This window comes from Dama dama, chromosome 1 (assembly GCF_033118175.1).
Source record: "Dama dama isolate Ldn47 chromosome 1, ASM3311817v1, whole genome shotgun sequence".
In the NCBI taxonomy this organism is placed as follows: Eukaryota; Metazoa; Chordata; class Mammalia; order Artiodactyla; family Cervidae; genus Dama; species Dama dama.
The window spans coordinates 44,589,068-44,614,203 of NC_083681.1; the positions used below are offsets into that span (position 1 = coordinate 44,589,068).

General features: G+C 39.0%; 1 protein-coding gene across 2 annotated transcripts in view; it reads left to right on the plus strand.

Annotated features, from left to right (window-relative positions):
- RIC3 (RIC3 acetylcholine receptor chaperone) overlaps positions 1-25,136 on the plus strand; it is a 56,986-nt gene that overhangs the window by 25,525 nt on the left and 6,325 nt on the right. For both annotated transcript variants that reach the window (XM_061148074.1, XM_061148082.1), the window contains exons 2-5: positions 4,662-4,888; positions 6,031-6,106; positions 8,308-8,401; positions 15,878-16,023. In XM_061148074.1, the coding sequence (XP_061004057.1) occupies positions 4,662-4,888; positions 6,031-6,106; positions 8,308-8,401; positions 15,878-16,023 (543 nt within the window). The remainder of the gene's footprint in view (positions 1-4,661; positions 4,889-6,030; positions 6,107-8,307; positions 8,402-15,877; positions 16,024-25,136) is intronic.

Genomic DNA, 25,136 nt, shown 5'->3' on the forward strand with positions numbered 1-25,136 from the left:
ATGAGATATGATGTTTTATTTCATTTAGTGGGTTGTCTTCACTTTTTTTTAATGGTGTCCTTTGCAGTACAAAAGCATTAATATTTGATGAAGTCCACTTAATTTTCCGTTGGTTGCTTGTGCTTTTGGAGGCATATCTAAGGAAATGTTCCCTAATCTAAGGTCACAAAGATTTATGTTTATGTTTTTTTCCTAAGACTTTTATGGTTTTGGTTCTTATATTTAAGTCTCTATTTTGAGTTAATTTTTAGAAATTTCATGTGGTGTGAGGCAGGGGGTCCAACTCATTCTTTTCTATGAATGTCTTGTCCTCATAGCGCTTTTTGAAAGACTGAATGGCTTTTAAGGCTTCTTCTGACTCTGAAGTTTCTATGATCCTTTGTATCATATTGATTTCTGTTACTGCCATTATTATCCAAACAGATGGAGAGTCAAGATTTCATATGCTGGCCATCCTTTTCCCAAGGATACGTTGTGTCTAAAAGCAGGGATAGCTATTATTAATCTTTTATCAGTTTGTTCTAGATTTCTCAGTTGCTTTCATGTCTATCCTCCTTTGACTTTTCTGATACTGGTTTGCTTCTGGCTGCCTTTGACCAGCTCAGGGTTTTTTTTTTCCTTGCTCCTTTTGCACATAACTTCACATATCCCTCCACCTTTTTTTGGCATGGGGACTGTTCACTCAACTTAATTTTATTTACTAGCTATGTCATTTAGATAGCTCAGAGTTTCTTCTCAAGCCTAACTACATCAAATAAATATTTCCTCTGGATGTGCCACAAACACCTAGAATTTAACATGTGAAAATAGGTGTTCAGTCTTCCCCTAACCTTAAGCCCTCTCAGTTTTCCTCTTTGTTCTCTCTTGGTATCTTAAACCAACCTTCGAGTTTTCTTAACTGTCCCCCTCATTCATTGTTAAATACTGCAGATCATTACAAGGTAAAAGCCCTTGGATCCATCCTTTCCTTTCTATAGGTATAGCTGTCTTCTTGCTGATTTTCTAGACCCTGGTTTCTTTCTGTGTTTGGTCTTTACTCAACTGCTAGAATAATCCCCCTCAAACACCCTTCTTGTTAAATCACTTCCCTGATCCTAGACCCACAGTATTAAATTCTTGTGACACAAGTTAGCATTTAATCTACGTGCTTTGCTTTTCTTGTCTCCTGTTACTTCCCTGAAAGGATTCGGTAGTTGGCCTTGTTCATTCTTTCTTTGTTCTTGTCCTTTTCTCATTGCTCACACTCCTCTTCTCCTACTGTGCTTTTGCTCCTCTTCTCTTCTGAATCTCATTCCCTCCAGTGATTGAGCCCATCTGACTCCTTTCCTTTTTTTTTGGCATCCTTTTCAGTACTTAGACATTTAGTTTGTTTGGTAATAAGATCCATGATACTCTGTTCATTTTTTGCTGTTTGTTTTGGGTATACTACTTTTTAAAAGCCTTGCTTCATGTGGGAACCATTGTTTCTGTTTCACTTATGGCTCTCCTCCTTTCCTACCTACAGTATAGAGTAATAATAACTGTCCAGTACATCTTCTTGGTTGATGGCACTATATAAGTTTTGGGGGGAGGGAAATGTGTGATGTTTAGCATCATCATCATTTTTCAATTTTAGAAATGCAAAATAATGCCTTTTGTGCCATTACTTGGTTTTAATTTTTTATATTTTGTTTTATGCCAAGTTTTGAAAATGGTGTTCTCAGTACAGTAAGATGGAACTCAACAACATATTACTACAGATAGTAAATCTACACTAACCACCAGATATATCAGATTCACTCAAGAAGATGGTTAGCTTTTGGGATGCTGGCTAAGTATTTGTTCAAAGTGCATGATAGCCTTAAAGGTAGTAGTCACCATTTAAGCTATTAAGATCCTTGACAGTTTAGTAGCAAAACAGTCACCAGCATCCAGAATAAACTTGCCAGGTGGCTCAGTGGTAAAGAATCTACCTGCCAATGCAGGAGACCTGGGTTCGGGCCCTGGGTTGGGAAGATCAACTGGAGGAGGAAATGGCAACCCACTCCAGGATTCTTGCCTGGAGAGTCCCATGGAGAGAGGAGCCTAGCGGGCTACAGTCCACGGGGTCTCAGAGTCGGACACGACTGAGCGAGTGTGTGCATGAGCACCGCACCCGGAACGAGGGGCAGTGACCTGCTGTCTTTTGTCTGTTGTCTGAAGCTGTGCTTCTGTTGCTGACCTCCTCTTAAAAAGAAGCATTTCTTCTCACAGTTTCCATGTCCTCCAAAGTCATTAACAGGAGGGAAAAGAGGGTTATAGGGGTGGAGCTTGTCTGAGAGAAGATACAAAGCAGTGGGCAGCTCCTGGCCAGTGGCTCGCTGTCTCACTCTCTGCCTGCCTACCCCTCTCTCTCACCTCAGGAGCAGCAAGTTGACTTAAAGATAGTCCTCAGTTAATCACACCTGATTAACGTCATCAGTGCAAGCTTGCTTTCTTATTCCATTATTTTCTTTTTAATCCTTTACCTTCAGTCTACATGCCTGTTCCTTTCTCCTGTTCACATGCGCCCACTCTGATGTGTCTGTTTTATGTTCTTATGCCTACATATTTGTTTGAAAGATATGTAGTATAATTATGGTGTGTCTTTAACTTACACATGGTATTTGCTTATTTATTGTTTAGCTCAGTGCTGTGCTTTTAAAAATATGTTCATGCTTCTGTAGGTTCATGTAAAGTATGTTTTCTGAAAGCTACATGGAATTCCATGTTTGTATCTATTCCATTTTGATTTTACATTCTAACAGTTATGGAGATCAAAGTTCCTTCAGGCTGCCTATTACAACATCATCACAGTGAACATTCTCACACAGGTCTATAAAGCCTATTGCTTGAATTCAGATTTAGGCAGGCTTATCTGGGAATTTGTCTGGAACTTATCCATCAGTGTGGGATCACTGGATCATAGGATATACCCTTAACATCGCTAAGTACGGCCGTATCACCTAACAGAATGCCTGCATCCGTTTGCACTCTTACCCGTAGTGCACAAGCGTGCTTGCCTCCCACATCTTGCCGGTACCTGCTATTACCCACCATTCTGATTTTAGCCCCTCTGATAGGTATAGTGCTATCTCATTGTTTAAATTGGTATTTTTCTCATTGGTTTTACTTTGATCATCTCTTAATATACTTGTTAACCGTTTGAGCTTCTCTTTCTGTGAGTTCCCTACTCATATCTTTTGGGCATTTTTCTATTGGGCTTCTTCTGATGTTCATATCAAATTGTAGGAATTCCTTGTCTATTCCAAAGGTTTAATCCCTTGTCAAGTTTAGATGCTGCAAAAGCTTTTCCTTGTCTGTCATCTATCTTAACCCTGTTCATGGTATTCTTTATTGAACAGAAATCCACCATTTTATTGAAATCAAATCCACTAGTTTTTTTTTTTTTACCATATAGTCTGTATTCTCAGAGCCTCAATCAGGAAGTCTTTCTGCTCCTTAGTCTTTTCTGTCACTGGTTTATCCACAGAAGCCTGTTTACATGGCTTTTGAAGAGATGTCCTTCCTTTCTTTCTCACCTATGACTTGGAGGAGGCTTGATGGTGTTAATGTTTGGCTGCCTGAACGGAGGAAAACAGTGTGAGAAAATTGATGTGTGCTCCTTTCTCTAAGCCCTGTTCTTCCACCCACAGAGATGAGCCCCTGTGACCCTGTTTGTAGCACATGAATCCTGTCTTCTCAGCTGCAGCTGATTAGAAAGTGCCACATACCTACCCAAGCCGAGCCCTCAAAATCTTCCTGCAGGGAATTTGGAATTATGACCAATCTCTGCTGACCCCTTGAAGGACATGCAAATCGAAGGGTTTGGGGGTGAACATCTTCATGTTCAAGGAGAAGCTAGTAACAAAGTAACAGAGAAAAAACAAAGTAACAGGGAAAAAAGCCTTCTGGCCCCACAGAGAGGGAGAATGATTGAGGTACAATGTGAGAGGAGCTGTCTTGAATCCCGATGGCTTTCCAATTTCCAGTTGTGTTCTCTTCTGAGACCAAAATTATGTATATTGCATTTCCTTACATGTATTAGTTGGAGTGGCTAACTGCTCTAACAGATAGACTCCAAAGTATATCATGGCCTTAACACAATAGAAGTTTATTTTTTACTCACATGAACAGGTCCAGATGGTGCTAAGTTGGTGGGATGGCGACAGTGGAGGGCTCTGTGCCACACAGTTATTCAGGAAATTGGGTTGATAGAGGCTCTGCCATTTTCAACACTTGACTCCCAAATGCCTCCCTAGGTGTCAGCATCCAGCCTGAAGAAAGGAAATGAACACAGAATTCAATACATGAGAAGTTGTATAGACCAGGCCTTGAGCTGGCACCTCTCATTCACATTGCTTTGCCTGGGACTCAGTCACATGGTCACATTTAAGTATGGGAAGCTGAAAAATGTCATCTACCTGTGGACCAAAAAAGGAAGAGAAAATGGGTTTGGTGAACAGCTAGAGATTGCCACATAGTGTTTATTATCTGTGTGATACTCTAATGATACCTGTATATCCTTATAATCTAAGTTCCAGTTTTTTCTTAAACTTGTTTGAGTTGGCTTCTGTTATTTGTATCTCAGTATGTGATGTGTTTCAAAATAGCTGTATTTAAAATAGTAGAAGAAATAAAGACTGATTAATCTATTTTCTCAGGGAAGTTGGGTCGATTTCCACCTATGATGCATCAGCAGCAGGCACCCTCAGATGGCCAGACCCCTGGGGCTCGTTTCCAGAGGTCTCACCTCGCAGAAGCCTTTGCAAAGGCCAAGGGATCAGGCGGAGGTGCTGGAGGAGGAAGTGGTGGAAGAGGCCTGATGGGGCAAATTATTCCCATCTATGGTTTTGGAATTTTTTTATATATACTGTACATTCTGTTTAAGGTAAGTGGAATCATCCTGATTGTATTACATCAATGAAAATCTATTATCATCATAATAAGAATCATTGTCAGCATTAAAACCCTTTGTATTTCGCAGCCCTTTTTCAAATCTACTGTCTCTTTAAATTTTGCCTCTTCTTTAGAAGATACTTAAGATAGCTGTTATCTCAGTTTTATAAATGAGAAAATCTTCACTCAGAACCCAAATAACTTGCTCCAGAATTCACAACTGAAAATGTAGAAGCAGGGCTTGAATCTGGATCCTTCTAATTGCTAATCTATTGAGCAATAAAGTTCAAAGCCTACCCTCTTGCTGCCCTACCTGGTTTTTTTCTTGACTGGGCATCTTTGCAAGCTGTAAAGGCATAAAGATGTTCTAAGAAGAACTTTATCATTAAGGTTGGCATTGTGATTTCCAGGCAATCACTGTGAGGCCAAGTAGTGACCATGCCAACACCACGTCAGTTGTAGTAATTCACTCAGTCGTGTCTGACTGTATGACTCCATGGACTATAGTCTGCCAGGCTCCTCTGTCCGTGGAATTCTCCAGGCCAGAATCCTGGAGTGGGTTGCCATTTCCTTCTCCAGGGGATCTTCCTGACCCAGGGATTGAACCCGGGTCTTCTGCATTGCAGGCGGGCCCTTTACCATCTGAGCCACCAGGGAAATCCTAATAGTAGTGATTCTCTGAAACAGAACTGCCACATCCTGAAACTAATCTTGATATTTCCTAGCTCTGAGGAGACATGATTTGGGTCCTTTTGAAAGTAGACTCCTAATTAAGTTCCATGTCTAGGCAGGCCACGGGCCTTAGCACTGCAGGCAGAGGACGCAGATTCACTCGGCCTCCTCACTAGAGTACGGGGTCACTCTCCCTGCCTGGCAGCCCTACTGGCAGCCCAGGTCGAGTCTGCAGTGAGCACGGGTGAAGCACATGACTTGTGAAGAGAGTGTTTTCTTGTGCCTCAGTAATTTTTTACTTGGCAACCTTCTGTTGGCTTTTGTTTTTTGAGATGTTTCTCTAATGTTGCTGTTTGATTTGATTTCTCCCAACCTTTTTTTTTTTCCCATTTAATATGAGGGGTTCCGTGACTTTGAGGTTCTGAGCTGCTGTTGATGTGCTGTACCTCCTTCACTTCTCAGCTCTCAAGGGGGAAGAGTACTCCAGAGGATCGGAAGTGCCCCACTGCCACACCTGGAAATACCCACAGGAAAATTAGTAAGTGCCCTTTCAGTATTTCATAAGTTTCATTGAGTCAGACAGCTGTAAAGCAGCCGAGTGACAATCTGTGGATATGCCTTAAAAGCATTTCTCAAAAGTTGTCCCAGTTTAATCTGATGGTGTTTTTACCTTGGCTGGCTTCCCTGGTGGCTCAGATGGTAAAGAATCTGCCTGCAGTGGGGGAGACCCAGGTTCTATCCCTGAGTCAGGAAGATCCCCTAGAGGAGGAAATGGCAACCCACTCCAGTATTATTGCCTGGAGAATTCCACAGATGGGCTGTAGTCCTTGGGGTTGCAAAGAGTCGGACACGACTGAGTGACTAACACACACACACTGGGAATTCTCAAAAGTTTCCATGTTGATATTGGGCTTTTAAGGGACAGACTGTTATGAAAAGTACAGAACTGTCAGTTCATTTTTTTGTTAACATATATTACAAATTAATATTTTACACTTAGGACGGGTTTCTTGTCATTTCCAGACTTCAGAGTATTGGCAGCAAATATCTTTATTTCACATAGAGGAAAACTGAGGCAGTGAGATCAAGTCAGTTGCCAAAGTCAGTTATTAGATCTAGGGATAGAGTTTAATATTCTGACTCTTGAAACATGATCATCAAATATTTATGGACCAACTAGCATATTCTGTGCTCTCTGGAAAAATGAAATGTATATGGCATGGCTCCTCGCTCTGAGAATTTATAGTCTAGGATGAATGTTAGGAAAATATAACTGGTGAAAAGTTTATTACCTAGAAAAAAGGGAGTTGGTGAAAGCCTTCTGGGAAATTGTGTCTAGCTGTGGAGGAGGCCTGATAGGGAGCTTGAGTAAGACACAGCCTGAAACGGGGCAGCTGTGCGCAAGAAGGCATGAAGAGCAGGTCAGTTAAGCTGTATTGTTGAAGGCCTTGGAGGCCAAACTATCCTGTGGATACTGAAGCCTCATCAGAGGTTTTTTAAAAGAAAGACATCATCAAAATGAAGAAAGTCTGCACCACTAAAGCATCTGCCCTCAGCCATAGTTGCTGTTTGCATTTACTCTGGATTCACTGTGAAAATAGATATCCCAGTGGCTTCTGCATCCTGAAATCTTAAATATTCAGATTTAAGTGACTGCAGTCCTTGCTGTATTCTTAATTGAGATAGTGTCTAACCAAAAGTGATGGTAAACACATCATGAAATTTTAAAAAAATACTTGTGAGCTAAAGAGTAGCAAATTCATAATGTCACATAATGCATTTAAAACAGAAAGAAGTAAATAAAATGAATTCCTAAGAGCAGCTGTCTTATGATATAGTAGCAGTTGTATCAATTTTTTCCACTTCGATTTTGAATCATACACAAAATAAAAATAACCCAAGCATTTACGTGGCACAGATGTTAATTGGATGCAGAAGAATAGGTTATAAAAGTACTAAAAAGCCTTTGAAATGTTATATTTTATAGTGATCCTCTAAATATATCTGTGTAGGGTGACGCTCAGATATGAAACAGAAAGACATGAACAACATTTTATTTTCCTATTGCTTTAAAGTTTATTTCATGTACTGATTGAGTGATTTACTTTTTTATTTTACTTTTAGGACCTTAACATTAGTTTCAGTAGATGTGCTCCTTTTGACCTTTCTTGAGAAGACTGGGGGCAAGGTTACACAGTTCAACCACAGATGACTGAAGTAGGAAACCTGGGGCCAGGAATGTGTCAGCCCTAGTTCAAGTATTTTCCTTTTGAAGAATTAAATTGTCATCTTCGTTATGTTTTCAGATCTTAGGTACAGATGAAATAGTGCTCATTTCAAGACTTTAATACCTTTTCTGAAGACCTTTACCAGATTTGGTACTTCATCCTCAAGTATTATTTGAATTAAAAAGATGATGTTTATCTTCATTTCTTCTTGGCTGACTGTGTAGGGCTGTGTTTTTCACTTGTAGGTGTTTCTTTGGTGGGTCCTGCTGTATTTCTGTGTGTAAGAGAGGGTGATTTATTCATCAGTTTCTAAACGTGTGTCCTTTAGATCTTGGTACCTAGACCTCAGTACCCTTTGTGTCCTGATTGGATTAGCTGCAGAGACTGTCAGTCTCTTCTCTGAGTCTTGGGACCAGCCTGGATTATTGTAGAGTGTCACAGTCAGCTGTTTTTCAGAAAAGAGCTTAAGGAGTTGTATATGATGGTTCTCAGATTGATGCTTATTTTTCAGCCAATTTTGAGCTTGTTCAACTGCAAGAAAAACTGAAGGAAACAGAGGAAGCCATGGAAAAATTAATCAACAGAGTGGGGCCTAATGGTGAGAGGTATGTTTTCACATAACAGGGATCAGACTGTTGCCCATTTAGAGAGTTAATTCAAAATTTTATTTTTCTTTGATTTCTGGCCCACTTGCTTTCACTTTATATCATTGTTATCATATTAGTCATTTACATATTTCATTTAACATTTCCATTTTCACACTTTCAAGTGTCATTTTCAAGAGTATATGTTCTATGTTGTGCAACATTATTGTGAGAGTGAGTAAATTTGTGAGTGGATGCCACAAGGTAAAATGACTGCATTTTAATGAAGTCATTTTCCTAGCTGTCTAAAAATGGCATTATCTTAAGTAAAACAAGATTATTAAATACTGTGCTTTCTGTTGGAGACAAAATGCAAGGAGCCCAAGTATGCTCAAAGTAGGCATTTGTTTTATGTTGACTGTGCCAGAACAGAACTGGATGCGTGAAGTAGGTGTCGGGAGCCAAACTAGCCCTTTAGGATGCCCCACGGTGAAGACACACTCCTCTCGCTAACAAGGCTGGCTGAGGATCTGAAACGGTGGCTTTGGGGGTTAATGGAAGTGGGCATCAACTAAGAAAACACGGGTGTAGGAAGGCTAGAGAGGAGAAACCAGAATGTGAGATTGAGGACAAAGAGGGATTCGGTTCACGCTAGGCCTTCTGACAAGGATGGAGTAGGAACTGGGGTGAATGGCATGCAGGAGGTCCCATGCAGGAGGATGTCTTGAAAGGTCCCTCCTGTAGACCCAGGGGCTCAGTGTAGAGTCTTTGCCTCAGAAAACTGCTCTACCTTGGCCCCTTCTGTTTGCCATCCATGGTGCTATTAGCGCTCCGTACTCTTTTCCCTGCTTTCTGGCTCCTGCCTTGCCCATCTTTGGCTGGATATGAAAAGAGTAAACATCTTCAAATTATAGTCCCTTGGTTTGGCTTTTCCCTGCAATGTCTACATTGCTGCTGAAGTGACCTTTTTAAGAGTGATCCCTGCCTCTCTGGGCCCAGCACCCTTGACCTTCTTTTGGTCCAGAAAGCAAAGTGACCATCTGGCCTTCTCCAGAGCAGTCAAGATAGGTGTTCTTATCTTTACATGAATATATCTGTGTGAGTGAGTAATACTATTTGGTGTTATTAGCACTTACTAAGAACCAAGCTCTAAGCTAAATACTTTATGTACATTATCTATTTCAGTGTTTCATATGAATGTCACTAAACTGGTTTGTGCATCTATATGTTTCTGGCCTTTTCTGCCCTTGCCCTGTACCACTCAGTCTGGGTAGGCAAGTACCAGACTTTTATAGACCCTTGTACCTCAGAAAATATCATACCCTGGCCTGGTCTGTTTGAAGCCCTAGGCAACACCTAAGGGTCAGAAAACAATCGGTGAGTGTCTGTGGGCAGGGCCTCCCACCTGGGAGACCCAATTACTGGGCCTTGGGATAAAAAACTACGTGAAGATATTTTCAGATAATATCTGAAGATATTACTCACTGCTGTTCAGACTCCCTTAGCTCAGATCACATAATGCTACCATGCATCCCATCTATCCATTGTCCAAGCTAGGGATGTGGTACTGTGATTCCTAACTACTGTCTATCCTCTTTGTGCCAGCCAGGATTGTGTCTCCACATTTCATGTGCAAAAGCAGAGGAGTTGTGTGTCTCCTCCACCACCCTGCCATCACCATTGCATATGGAGTTGTGCCACATCACTGTTTCTGGGGCAATAGGTCCTAGCTCAGATTATTTACTCCTTGTCAGATGCTGGAGTGGGGACTCTCTGAGAACACATGGATTGCACTGCCACATGGCAACGATTGTGTAAAATATTTCCACAGTACCTGTCAGGAACCAGGGATCAGCTCTCCTTTCACTCAAGAGAGCATACTAGGTAGCTGCATGTTTTATATTCTTGTCCTTTTTATACTTAAATCCTTTAACCTTAGTTTCTGTAGCATTTGTTCTTTTACAAGTCTGTGCTTCTAGGGTTATTAGAAGAGCCCAAAATAACCGAGTGCTTTTTCTATCAGATCAATATATTGTCACATTGCCAGGCTTCTGGGGGTCAAGGAGAGGATTTAAGACAAAGAAGACATGTTCATTTGCAGCCTTCCAAGTCCTTTTATATAATATCACTCTGTAATTGTAAGATTTTGCTTAAAATTCCCAATATATGCCATTTCTAATACTTTATTTTAGTGCTTATGAAAGAATATGGGAAAAGCTTATAATACTATCCAATGAAACTTCAGAAAGCTTTCACCTGTGAGCAATATAAGTCTGCACACGTTTTAAAATAATTAGGCCTCCCAGAAGGTTGGTATTATGCCATGTTATGTCTGATTTAAGCAAACTCTCTAGTCCCGGGACACAAAGACTAAGGAAAGGATCTGGAAACCAGAATTGAAGTGTCCTTATTTCATCCTTGTGATCAGCAGAATTTCCTTCCTGGAGCAGCATGTGCAGCTGTAATTATTTACCTAGAAGCATGGAGTGCCCCAGGAGGAGACATGAGGGTGCAACCTCTGGCAGCAGACACTCTGGCAGGCATGTTGAATATGTATGTGGGACTACACATTTCTGGCAGGCATCATTGGGATATAAACTCTTTGAGGACAGGCTTAGTCTCTTGTCTGTTCACTGCATTCACATAGCAGGTACTAAGTAAATACTTGCCATTGAAAGAGTATATAGTCACTTTTGAGGTAAGCATTTGTAGTTACCATGGTAGAAGAGTAAATCCTACCTGCTCCCTGTTGACTTCCTTCTCTTCCTTTCCTGATCTTTGTATTCAGGGTTCTACAGGACATGTCACATAGATAGCTGCTCTTTTCCTCATCAGACAGTAAATGTCCTTTGAATGAACATCCAAAACAAAGCTCATCATCTACCCACAGATGAGCGTATTCTACCTGTAATGTTCCCCATCTCAGCAAACAGCTCCACCAGCTACTTAGTTGTCCAAAAGAGAAATTAAATGTCATCTTTGATTCATCTTTTCTTAACTTCTCATATCTCATTAATTACCTGTCCTGTCATTTCTTCTTGGTTAATAAGTGTCTCCCTGCAAAACATTCTAAACTCTACCAGGGCAGGAATTATCCTTCTTATTCCTGGTGCCTAGCACAGGACAGTAGTAGGCTTTAGAAAAGTATTAGTTGAAATGGAAGAATGAGTGAGCAAATGGAGAATGCCTTAACTTTTTTTCCTTAAAGAAATTGGTGTCTTTTAATTTTTTTTTTTTTTTTTTGGTCCATGTTGTGTGGTATGTAAGATCTTAGTTCCCTGACCAGGGATTGAATCTTGGTCCCCTGTATTGAGATTATGGAGTCTTTGGACTGTCAGGAAAGTCCTGAGAATGCCTTTACTTTTGACATAGGTCAAAACTATCTCATGTGCTTTCTTTTCCTCTAATTTGCCTCGCTTCACTTTCTGCCTCCCAAACCAGTGGATTACCTCTTTCAACCCTTCATTATTATGTCCCTGTTGCTTTTGATTAAGAGTAGAATGTTTTACATGACTTACATAGTCTGGGCTCTGCATACCTCAGTTACTTTATCTTTCCCCATTGCTCTTTCTCCATGTCTATGATCCAGCCACACTGAGTACTTGCTTTTCCTCTGAAGTACCTGTGCATTTTTGCTTCTAGGACTTTGCATATGCTTTTTTCCTTTGCTTGGTTGTTGCCCCCAACCCCCTCCCCACAGACATTTATCTTATTTCTTAATTGTCTTAGAGGTCTCAACTTAGTCATCATTTCCTCTGCGAGCCTTTCCCTGGACCCACAACTTGGTTAGGTGTTCCTCCTACATGCTCCCAGGCCACCTATGTTTACTGGATATTGTAAGCATCATGTTACTTCCTTATCTTCTGTTAACTTTTCTGTTCCCTAATGCCTTATAACCTTGAGAACAGGGAATTTTCATTATTCAGACTTGCATTCCTAATGCCGGCACATTTGACAGTGTCTGCACATGTTAAAAGATTGAATGAGGTGGATGTAAAGAAAGTACTTTGAAGCAGACATTTTCAGCAACAATTGGAATATTTTTGGCACTTTTTTGATTTGTACAACCCTCTATGGTTGTCATTTGCAAGTATTATTTTCTCTGTAAGGCCCTGCATCTCAGAGAGAAAAGATGTGCTCTAGGAGTGTGTATTAGTTTTCTGTGGCTGCTGTAATGAATTAACCTGACCTTAATGCCTTAAAACAACATACATGGTTATCTTACAGTTCTGTATGTTAGAAGTCCTACATTGGGCTAAAATCAAGGTGTAGGCCAGACTTTTCCCTGCATTCTGGAGGTTCTGGGGTAAAATCTTTCCTCGCCTTTTTCAGATTTTAGAAGCTGCCCGTATTCCTTGGCTCATGAACTCTTGCCTCTACTTTCACAGCCAGCAACAGTGAGTTGAGACTTTAGCCTCTTCTGCCTCCCCCTTCTACTTTTAAGGACCTTCATAAATGCATTGTGTCCTCCCTGATAATCCAGAATACAGTCCAAACTGGTAGGAATATTGTGGCATCAACCAAGATAAAGCACAGAAGAATGAAGAGAAGGCTTTGCAATATGAGTCATGAGTTCAGCTTTGAGTATGGTTGAAGAAACATCAGAGCATCCGTGTATTATGTATGTACAGCTGAGTCCCTTCACTGTCCGCCTGAAACTATCACAACATTGTTAATCGGCTCTGCCCCAATACAAAATGATATGTTTGAAAAGAAAAAAATAAACAGAACGTCCATGTATGATATATAGCAGCAATAGCAAATTGGGGTATTGTGGTCAGAACAAAGGACACAAGTTTGGAAGTGTCCATTTGGCTGGGAGTAAGAGGAGGAAAAGATGAGATTACCAAATCCTTGAAGCATGTTATGTCATGTGGCCATTGCCAGCAGTCTTCTGCTGGTCTGATTTCTTTTCTCATTTGAGTGGTGTTGTAAGAAACTGTTTCATTCTGTGTAACTCTTGGATTCAGAACTTGATGACTCCTCGGAGTTTTGAAGCATTCAAAGGTCTGAGTTATCTCCCAACTTGACCTTTTATTTTTCTAACATCTTGGAGTCAGCCATAGCCAACCTCACTTAGCTTACCTGTTCATGCAGTTGCTAATGATCCTGGGCCACTAGGACATGGTTTTAAAGGGTGAATTTAAGATTAACTTTAGTATAGTGACAAGGCCTCCAAGTAGAAATGCCCAGGAGGTAACTGGAATTATGAGACTGGCCTTTGTGTAAGAAGTCAAGATTAGAGGTAGAGTCTGAGCATCATGTATGTAGAAGTGATGGTTTAGTCTGTGAATTGGCTCTGCTTCCTGAGGACATGCCTGTAGGAGTGGATAAACAGGAGCCCTAGCATTGAGCCTTCAGGAAAACCATATTGTAAGAGGAGGATATTTCAAGGAGAAGATGGGCCGTAATACAGAGAAGTCAAGAAGAATGAAATGTGATAAAAAGACTTTTGGACTTAAGAGTAAAGTCGTCACTGGAGAATTCCCTAGTGATTCAGTGGTTAGGACTCCATGCTTCCATTGCAGTGAATACAGGTTTGATCCCTGGTTGGGGAAATAAGGTCCTGTGTGCTGTGTGACAAAAGGGGGAAAAAATAAAGTGGTCATTGATTTTCACAAGGTTTGGTAAAATGATGGAGTGGCAGCCAGATTTCAGGGAGGTAGAAGAAAATGGACGGTGAGGAAGTGGGGACCAGTCAAGCTAACACATTTATTGGGCAGTTAAAATGTTCATGGCAGTGTGCCTATACTGTAGTGAACTTATCTCTGACATCCAGGATTATCAAACCAAATTGAGACAATGAGGAATCCATGAAAGTGCTATTGCAATAAATTCAGAAGATGTAAAGTGGACCATGATTAATTGCCTAATGCATGATAGAGACCCTGAGTACACTTGAGGACACTTTAGTTTGGAATTCTCTAAGAAAGCTGCTCTCTTCTGTTTCTGCTTTTCTTAGCCTACCCATATCCCTTTTAATTAAGGGCTCTGATTTTCCATGAATTAGAAAACAAAGTCAAGACTGTTGCATTCAGTAAAATTCAGGATGTATTAAGTACAGTCCAGAGAAGTAACATGTGCAACATGTTGTGAGCTAAGGGTGACCCAGCTACCCCAGAAGCCTCCCACAAAATGAGTTGTCATAACAATAAGAGTTAGGGGTTATAGAACAGATGAGTAGTTAAGGTGAGTCAGGACTCCTCTGCTGATGGAAAGTATCAAGCAGCTGTTCACATGCATGTAGAACAGACAGGCTTTCCTCAGTTCATAGCTTTGAGACCATTTATTGTAGAAAAAGTGGAGCTCCTGGGGTTTTAATTTTCCTCCCACTGAGATTTGTAAAAGTGTTGCACCTACATTTTCCTCAGTTAACATCTTAATATTGACAGGAGAAGCAGTTTTTTCTTCTTCCCTGTTAGTCATTAAGGGTAACATAATGTAGGTTAAATGTAAAAAGAAACATAGGCTTGGGACTGGGAAAGATTGATGACACCTCCATGAGGCTGGTACAGAATATATCATTTCTTTCATCTTCATGAGTGTTATATTGACTTCGAGTGCTTTGGGGTTTTAAGAGAATAAATAGCCTCTATTAAATCCTGCCAGTAGATAAAACTGGTCCCAAAGCAGACAATTCTCAGTGTTCTGAGTAGGGCTTTGCCTGCCTGTCGATACGATGCAGTGCTTCCCTCTCAAATAGTCACATATTATCCTTGAGCCTCATCTTACTCATGCAGGCATTTCCCCAGAGCCAACACAGCTGAATGAGGGGATCACATCCAGGTTTTCTAAACTGTGGAACTTGAGCACTGTGCTTCAAGAATTGCACCGAATGCTATTACAAGTTAGGAGACTAGTTTTAGGTAGAGTGCTGACATTTACTAACAATGTGAATAAATAGATAATTTCCTCTCCATGGGCCTCAGTTTCCCCAATTCCTTTGGTCTAGATGATTTGTCAGAATGATCCAGCTCTCACATTTTAGGATATGTCTTTATTTCTGCACAAGGAGGTTCAGCCTGGCAATTCTAGGGTTGGCCTAGTAGCATATTTTTCCCTCATTGAGGCGAGTGGTCCAGCACATTTTCTTTTGATGACATTTCTTCAGAGAAAAGTGGCTTGTAGTAAATGGAGTAATGTAAGTAATGGTGAAACCGCTTGAGGATAGGGAATCGGGGCAGTGAGGTGTACTGTGAAAGAACCTGAAGGCTGAGACATCTGGGGTCTTGTCCCAGAACTGACATTAAATCATTCTGGGACCTCGGACAATCACTTGCTCTGTTCTAGGCCTTAGTTTTCCTATTTATAAAATCAAAACATTGAACTAACATCTCTGGTCCCCATCTATGCAGTTCCAGAATCAATTCCTAGAGTAATTATCTGTTGCTATTGAACTTCCTATTCTAGAGTCCAGGCAGATCATAGTCATGTTTATGTTCGTTGCCTAGGAGTATTTACTACTAACTAGCTGGATTGTCTGCTCTTTCTAAGCAGAGCACAGACTGTGACTTCTGACCAAGAAAAACGATTGCTGCATCAGCTCCGAGAAATCACCAGGGTCATGAAAGAAGGAAAATTCATTGATAGATCCACTCCAGAGAAAGAAGCTGAGGAGGCCCCTTATATGGAGGACTGGGAAGGTAAACAGTGTTTTCTTCTTTCTTTGTTAACCATCAGCCCAGAAAAGAGATCTTAACAGAATTTTTAAAATCAGCTTTATTACTGAGGTATAAGATATACACAGTTCATCAATTTTAAGTGTATGGTTGGATAAGTTTTGCAGATATGTAGAGTTGTATAATCATACCACAGTCAAGAAATAGCCATGATATTTCCATCATTGCAGAAAGTTACCATCCCCTTTCTAAGTTACCATCCCCAGTGCTAATCCCCTTCTGCCCTGGCAACAACTGAACTGCCTTCTGTCCCTCTGGCTTTATCTTTTCTGTATAAATGGGTCATGCTGCACATGTTCTTTTGTATTCTGGCTTCATTGATTTAAGTGTAATGCTTTTGCATGTGTTGAGTGTATTAGTAGTTCTTTCTTCTAATTGCAGAGTAGTGTTCTGTTGTCTGGGTATAGTTTGTTTCTCCATTCACCAGTTTAGAAACTTTTGGGCTGCCAACTTTGAGCTATATTGGTTATATTCTTACTGAGTTGCAAGAGTTTCTTCTATATTCTAGATATAAGTTGTCAGTTATGAATTGTGCAAATATTTTCTCTTAATTTGTGATTTGCCTTTTAATTTCCTTAGTGGCATCTTTCAAAGACCAGAAATTTTTTTTTCATTTTGATGAAGTCTAGTTTATCATTTTCTCTTTTATGATTCACTCTCTTTGTGAGCTTTTAAGAAATCTTTGCCTTACTCAAAGTTACCAAAGTCTTCTGCCTTCTTCTAGAATTGTATGGTTTTAGCTCTTACTTTTAGGCCCGTGATCTGTTTTTTAGTTTTTATATATGGTGTGCAGTATCAGGATGAGGTTAATATTTTTCCATATTGATATTCTATTGTTCCAGTTTATTTTGTTATATTTAATTATCTTGGTGTGTTGGTTGGAAATCAACCAACCCTTCCCTTTTGGAAAATGGAAAAATCATTTAACCATGGATAGGTGGGTGTATTCTGGATTTTCTGTTCTGTTTCATTGATCTTTGTGTCTATACTTATACTAATATCACAATGTCTTTATATTGTCTTGAAATCTGGTAAGGCAAGTTCTTCAACTATGTTTTTTTCCAAAATTATTTTTGTAATTTTGGGCCCTTCATATAAATTTAAAATCAATATGTTCAGTTTAGTTCAGTCGCTCAGTCGTGTCTGACTCTTTGTGACCCCATGGACCACAGCACGCCAGGCCTCCCTGTCCATCACCAACTCCCAGAGTTTACTCAAACTCATGTCCATTGAGTCGGTGATACTATCTAACCATCTCATCCTCTGTCGTCCCCTTCTGCTTCTGCCTTCAATCTTTCCCAGCATCAGGGTCTTTTCAAATGAGTCAGCTCTTCGCATCAGGTGGCCAAAGTATTGGAATTTCAGCTTCAACATCAGTCCTTCCAGTGAACACCCAGGACTGATCTCCTGTAGGATGGACTGGTTGGATCTCCTTGCAGTCCAAGGGACTCTCAAGAGTCTTCTCCAGCACCACACTTCAAAAGCATCAGTTCTTCGGTGCTCAACTTTCTTTATAGTTCTACTCTTAAACATCCACACATGACTACTGGAAAAGCCATAGCCTTGACTAGACAGACCTTTGTTGACAAAGTAATGTCTCTCTGCTTTTTAATGTGCTGTCTAGGTTAGTCATAACGTTTCTTCCAAGGAGTAAGTGTCTTTTAATTTCATGGCTGCAGTCACCATCTGCAGTGATTTTGGAGCCCAAAAAAATAAAGTCTGCCACTGTTTCCACTGTTTCTCCACCTATTTGCCATGAAGTGATGGGACCAGATGCCATGATCTTTGTTTTCTGAATGTTGAGCTTTAAGCCAACTTTTTCACTCTCCTCTTTCACTTTCATCAAGAGGCTCTATGTTACTTTCTACAAAAAAAAAAAAGCCTGATAGGATTTTGATTGGCATTGATTCTTTAGATCAATTTGGAAAAATTGACATCATAACAATATTGAATCTTCCAATCCATTAACATTTTTATCTTTCCATTTATGTAGATCTTTAGTTTCTCAGCAATGTTTTATGGTTTTCAGTATTTAGGTCTTATACATATTTTGTAAATTTATCCTTAAAGTTCATATTTTTTATATCATAAGTGATATTTAAAATTTTTTAAATTGCTTATTGCTATCTGTGTAGAAGCACAATTTATTTTTGTTTTCTGATCTTGTATCCTGTGACTTTCTTAAACACACTTCTAGTAGCTTCTTTTTTTTTCCTTCAGATTTTTTAAGACAGTTTTACTTCTTTTTAATCTATAGGTCTTTTCCTTTTCTTGGCTTACTGCACTGGCTAGAACTTCCTTGCACAATATTGAATAGAAGTGGTGAAAGCAAACATCCTTGCTTTCCTGATATTAGGTAGAAAGTGCTCACACATTCTCCATTAATATGATGCGAGCTCTTGGTTTATCATGGATGTTCTTTTTCAGTTGAGGAAGCTTCCTTCTGGTTTTACTTTGCTGAGAGTTTTTCATCATGTATAGGTATTGAGATTTTATGAATGCTTTTTGTTAATCACATGAACTGATCATATTATTTTTCTGTTTTGGTGACTTAAGTTAGTGAATTATACTGATTTTTTTTTGTAAAGAAGAGTTTGTGTAGGATTACTTATTTGTTCCTTAAATGTCTGGCAGATTTCTCCAGTGATACCGTCTGGGCCTGGAGTTTTCTTTGTGGCAAGACTTGTATGACTGTGAATTTAATTTCTTAACATGAATTGCACTATATCAGTTTATTTCTTCTTGAGGGAACTTTGATAGATTGTATCTTTCAGTTAGTTTATGTATTTTATTCTCATTATCAAATTTATTAGTATAAAATTATTTATAATATTCCGCTATTTATTTAATATGTGTAAGATCTATAAGGATGTGTCCTGTTCTTCTCCTGATATAGGTAATTGGGCCTTTTTGTAATTTTTTTTTCCTGATTAGACTGATCAGAGGTTTATCAACACTGTTGATCTTTTCAAGAGCTATACTGTGGTTTGGGTTTTTTCTTATTTCCTATTTCAGTGATTTCTATGGCTTACTTAGGGTTTGACATTCTTTTTCTAGTTTCTTAAGGTGGAAGCTTAGATCCTTGATCTATTTTTGGTCATTGTTTCATTCATGAGATAGTTCTCTTGAGCTTCTGTGCTCTCTTGATTCTCCAGTTGCATGTTTGTTAGATTTTTTTATATTGTTCCACAGGTCACATATGGCCTCTTTTTTTTACCCCTTCTGTCTTTTGCTTCCATCATGCTTGATTTTGGATCGTTTTCCTATGTCTTCAGCTTTATTAATCTTTTCTTCCACAGTATATAATCTGCTCTAAGTCTCATTCAGTGTGTTTTTAATCTCAGATATTGTATTTTCATCTCTAGAAGTTCTGTTTGGGTTTTTTTTATGTCTCATCTCTATCATATATTCATATTTTCTTCTACCTTTTTGAACATATGAAACATATTTATAACAGCTTTCTTAACAGACTTGATTGCTAATCTTATTTCCTGTGTCATTCTAGATCTCTTTCTAGTTATTGATATTTTTTTCCTTGTTATGGGTCCTCATTTCCTGCCCTTTATGCATGCCTGGTAAGTTTTGATTGGATGATGGGTATTACGAGTTTTACATTGTGGAATGCTAGAGTTTGTCTTAGTACTTTAGTGTTGGACTTCTTTCTAATACACAGTTAAGTTACCAGAAATCAGTTGGATCCTTCAGTGCTTGTTTTTAAGGTTTGTTAGAGTGGGTCCAAAGCAACTTTTATTCTGTGGCTAATTTAGCCCTGTTAGTAAAGCAGCATCTTTCTATGGACTCTGTGTGATGCTTCACAAGGTCTTTCCACTTTGGCTGGTAAGGACGTGAACTGTTCTAGCCATGTGTGAGCTCCAGGAATTTACAGGCCTAATGCTTTTATCATTTCTTTTCCTGGCCCTGGTTAGTTTTATCCCATATCTGCACAGATCCGAACACAATTAACAACATTAGGAGTCCCCTCTATAGATCTCTGGAGCTCTCTTTGCGAAGCTCCTTTCCTTCCAGTATTTTTCCCTATATATTCTCACTGCTCTGGTCTCCCTGAACTTTGCCTTCCAAGCTCCGTGAGACCACTGGGCTTCCCTTTTCTCAGGATCCATGACTACTTTTGTTATGTAATGTTTGAAAATTGGCTCTTCATATCTTTTATTTGATTTTCTAGTTGTTAAACAGGGGAATCCTCATGCCTTCATTATTGCCAGAGCAGAAGTAAGAGCATACATATTAAAATCAGAATAACCCTACGTATATTAAATAGCTAAGGATGGAGGAGAAGAACCTTAAAAACTAGAAAAAAAATAGTTGTGAATAGGTATTTGCTCTTAGCAGGAAAAAAATTCTTGAGCATAAAAGCAGTGCAAGATCTGTTCATTATAAAAACAGAAATTAGGACAAGAGGGGAATTTTGTCAGCTTGATAAAGAGAATCTATGAAACCTACAGTTAATGTTATATTTAATGGTGAACAATGAATGCTTTCTCCCTAAGACTGGGAACAGGCAAGGATGACTACTTTTATTCAGCATGGTGCTGAAAGTTCTTGGTAGTACAGGAAGAAAGGAAAGGAAATAAAAGGCCTGCTTGCAGATCACATGATGGTCTGATAGAAAACCCTGAGGAATCTATTTTAAAAGCTAAAACTAATAAATGAGTTCAGCGAGGTAGATAAACATACAGAAATCAATTGTATTTCTGTACACTAGCAATGAACATGGTGGCATCAAAATGAAAACTTTGTAATCATTCAAAAAAATGAATGACTTAGGTGTAAATTTCACAAAACATGTACAGGATTTGCATGCTGAAAAACCATACAACACTAATGAAAAAAATCAAAGATCTATTAATAAATAAATGGGGAGACATGCTGTGTTTTTCTCACTTGCATTCATTTCAAATGCTAGCAAGGTGATGCTCAAAATCCTTCAAGTTAAGCTTCAACAATATGTGAACCAAGAACTTCCAGAAGTACAAACCGGATTTAGAAAAGGGAGAGGAACCAGAGGTCAAATTGCCAACATCTGCTGGATCATAGAAAAAGCAAGAGAATTCCAGAAAAACACCTACTTCTGCTTCATTGACCACACTAAAGCCTTTGACTGTGTGGCTCACAACAAACTGGAAAATTCTTAAAGAAATGGGAATACCAGACCATCTTACCTGTGGCTCTTGAGAAACCTGTATGCAGGTCAACAAGCAACAGTTAGAACTGGACATGGAACAATGGATTGGTTCAGAATTGGGAAGGGAGTATGTCAAGGCTGTATATTGTCATCCTGCTTATTTAACTTACATGCAGAGTACATCATGAAAAATGCTGGGCTGGATGAAGCACAAGCTGGAATCAAGATTGCCAAGAGAAATATCAGTAACCTCAGATATGCAGATAATACCACCTTTATGGCAGAAAGTGAAGAGAAGCTAAAAAACCTCTTGATGAAGGTGAAAGAGGACAGTGAAAAAGCTGACTTGAAACTCAACACTCAAAAAACTAAGATCATGGCATCCGATCCCATCACTTTATGGCAAATAGAAGGGGAAACAGTGGAAACAGTGACACACTTTATCTTCTTGGGCTCTAGAATCTCTGCAGATGGTGACTGCAGGCATGAAATTAAAAGATGCTTGCTCCTTGGAAGAAAAGCTATGACAAACCTAGACAGCATATTAAAAAAGCAGACACATTTCTTTGCTGACAAAAGTCTGTATAGTCAAAGCTATGGTTTTTGCAGTAGTCACGTACAGATGTGAAAGTTGGACCATAAAGAGGGCCTAGCGCCAAAGAATTGAGGCCTCTGATCTGTGGTGTTGGAGATTTTTGTGAGTCCCTTTGGACTGCAGGGCTTCCCTGGTGGCTCAGATGGTCAAGCATCTGCCCACAATGCGGGAGACCTGGGTTCGATCCCTGGGCTGGGAAGATCCCCCGGAGAGGGAAATGGCAACCCGCTCCAGTATTCTTGCCTGGAAAATCCCATGGACAGAGGAGCTGGGAGGCTACAGTTCGTGGGATCGCCAAGAATTGGACATGACTGAGCAACTTCACTTTCACTTTGGACTGCAAGGAGATCAAATCAGTCAATCCTAAAGGAAATCAATCCTGAATATTTATTGGAAGGACTGATGCTGAAGCTGAAGCTCTGATACTTTGGCCACGTGATACGAAGAGCCAACTCATTGGAAAGACTGTGATGGCTGGGAAAGATTATAGCAATAAAAAGGAATGGACTACTGATAAATGCAACAGTTTGGATGAATTTCCAGATTATGTTGAATAAAAAAAAAACTAATTGTAAAAGGTTATTATGTAATGTGATTCTATTTATATAACAGTCTTGAAATGGCAAAATTATAGAAATGGAGAACAGACTAGTAGTTGCCAGAGGTTAAGGAGGGAATTAGGGGCAGAAGGGAGTAGGTGTGGCCATTAAAGGGCAATATAAGGGATCCTTGTGGTGATAGAAATGTTCCTGTATACTGACTATATCAGTATTAACATCCTGGTTGTGATATTATAGTGTATAGTTTTGTAAGGTGTTATCATTAGAAAAAACTAGAGTACATGGGATTTCTGTATTTCTTATAACTACACATCAATCTACAATTAACATAAGATAAACTCATTTAAAAAAGCAATGCAAGAAATTATAAGGGAGAGGATAGCATAACATAAAACTTACATGGTGTACATAAAACTTTTACTTTCTGTAGATCAGACAAGGTCGAAAAGTTTTCAGAGCCTACATTAAAATTGGAAAAATACTTGTAACAAATATAATCAGCAAAGAAGCGGATATCTTTAATATATAAAAAGTTCCACAACTAATTTAGGAAACACTGATATCCACCTAGCTATGCAGTGCACAAAAGAAAAAAGTTCAACTGGCTACAAAACAGAAGAAAAATTATTTCATTCTCAGTAGTAATCAATGAAATGAAAAATGGAATTACTTCTTTCCTTCCAAATTGCAAATCTTCATTATATAACCTGTTCCCAAATAAGGTAAAATTATTCTTATTTATTTTCTACCTACTACTTAGGTTTTGTTGAAATTATGTAGAGTTTTAGCTCCAAATGATTTATGCAGCTTTTAAAGATATTAGCCTTTTCTAAGTATTTAACAATGTCATTAAATTTCTAACCACATTATCAATAATTATTTATTTTACATTGATAATTCTTATAGATTTCATTTTTTACCACTTTCTTATATACAGTATCTTCTTTCTTTAATTTAAACTTGTATTAATTTTTGTATCTGTCAGAATACTTCCTTAAGGCCTCCCCCAGCTCCCCCAAAATAGAAGAGAGGGCTTTCTAAATATTGGACTTAACTTTTCACTTTGATACAAATAATTTTTTGGATGGGTATAAAATTATATGATCATGCCATTTTCCCTCATAAGTCTGAGAACATTGCTTCATTCTCTACTTTCATTTGATGTTGAAAATGATAACTTTTATCCCAGTCTTATTCTTTTTCTCAATGGGCAACCTGTTTTTGGTTAGCTAGTTTCTGTTTTCTGTCTGGAAATTCATATTCTTTTTATACTTAAAAGTTTGAATTTGTACAAGTTCATCAGCATATATCTGACTATGTATTAATGTATGGATTTTTCAAAGTATTTTTACCTAGCATTTATCCATCTGAAGACTTGGGACTTTTTTTCAACTCAAAAATATTTTCTTGTAATTTCTTTGATTATTGCTCCCATTTAACCTACTCTGCCCTCTCACTGTAGAATTGTAATAATTCTAACATTGGATCTTGGGTAGGTCTTCTGTGCAGCTTATCTTTTTTCTCATAATTTCCATTTCTTTGTCATATTTATCTTTGTCCTAGGAGAATTCTTCACCTTGAACTTCTAATAATATATTAATTTGGTTCTCAGTCATGTCTATTTCAACCTACTCTTTTCTTCCTTATTCAGGTTAATTTTTTTTTTTTTGCAATTAGGATTTTCAGTTTCTGACAGCTCTTTCTTATATTCTGTTTGCTCCTTTGTTTATATTGAAGCCTGATTGGTTTTATATATACAATAACCAGTTGAATATTACTGGAAATGTCAGTTAAAAGCTGATTGACCTTCCCTGGTGGCTCAGAGGTTAAAGTGTCTGCCTGCAATGCGGGAGACCTGGGTTTGATCCCTGGGTTGGGAAGATCCCCTGGAGAAGGAAATGGCAACCCACTCCAGTATTCTTGGCTGGAGAATCCCATGGACAGAGGAGCCTGGTAGGCTATAGTCCACGGGGTTGCAAAGAGTCGGACATCGGACACGACTGAGCGACTTCACTTTCACTTTCACTTTAGTTTGCTTAGTTTGGTTCCCGTTTTGGACTGCTGACTTCCTCGTAGGACCAGTGAGTTTTTGTTTCTTGCTTATGTTTTTAATGAAGTTCTTGGGTAACCAGTACGTTGGCTGATAATGGGCTACTCAAGTAGTTATGTGAGTCACTGTTTGATTTTCTTCAGCAGGCTTCCCCATCTTAAACCAAAGCAGATAGTCATGAAATTCCAACATTAAGCTTTGTTCTTGGTGTAGGGAGAGGCAGAAATATGCCAGAAAACAGATTTCACTCTTAAGCTTTCAGTGGCTAGGAGCTAACTAGAGCTAACTTCCCCAGCCTCTGCCTTTGACCAAAGAGACTGTGAGGACCTTGGGTAGCTAAGCTCCAGTTTACCCAGCATACTGTCCGCAGTAAGTTAAGCCTGGGAACTAAGGCTGCATTGGCGAGATTCTTGACACACTACTACAGTGCTGGTGAGGATGTGAGGAGGAGGACAGTTTTTTTATATCACTGGTAGGACTAAAAATTTACACCATTCTTCTGGAAAGTAATTTGGCAGAGTATAAAAAAAGCTTTTAAAATGTCCCTCCCGTTTGGTCTAGTTTTCATATTTCTAAAAGTCTCTCTTAAAAAAATAGGGAAATGGACATGGATTTATATTCAGAGATCTTAACTAATATGAAACTTATAATGGAAAATTGGAAAGAATCTGAATGTCTTACAGAAGGGGCATGGTAAATCATGTCAGTTATGTAGCTGTATGATGGGAT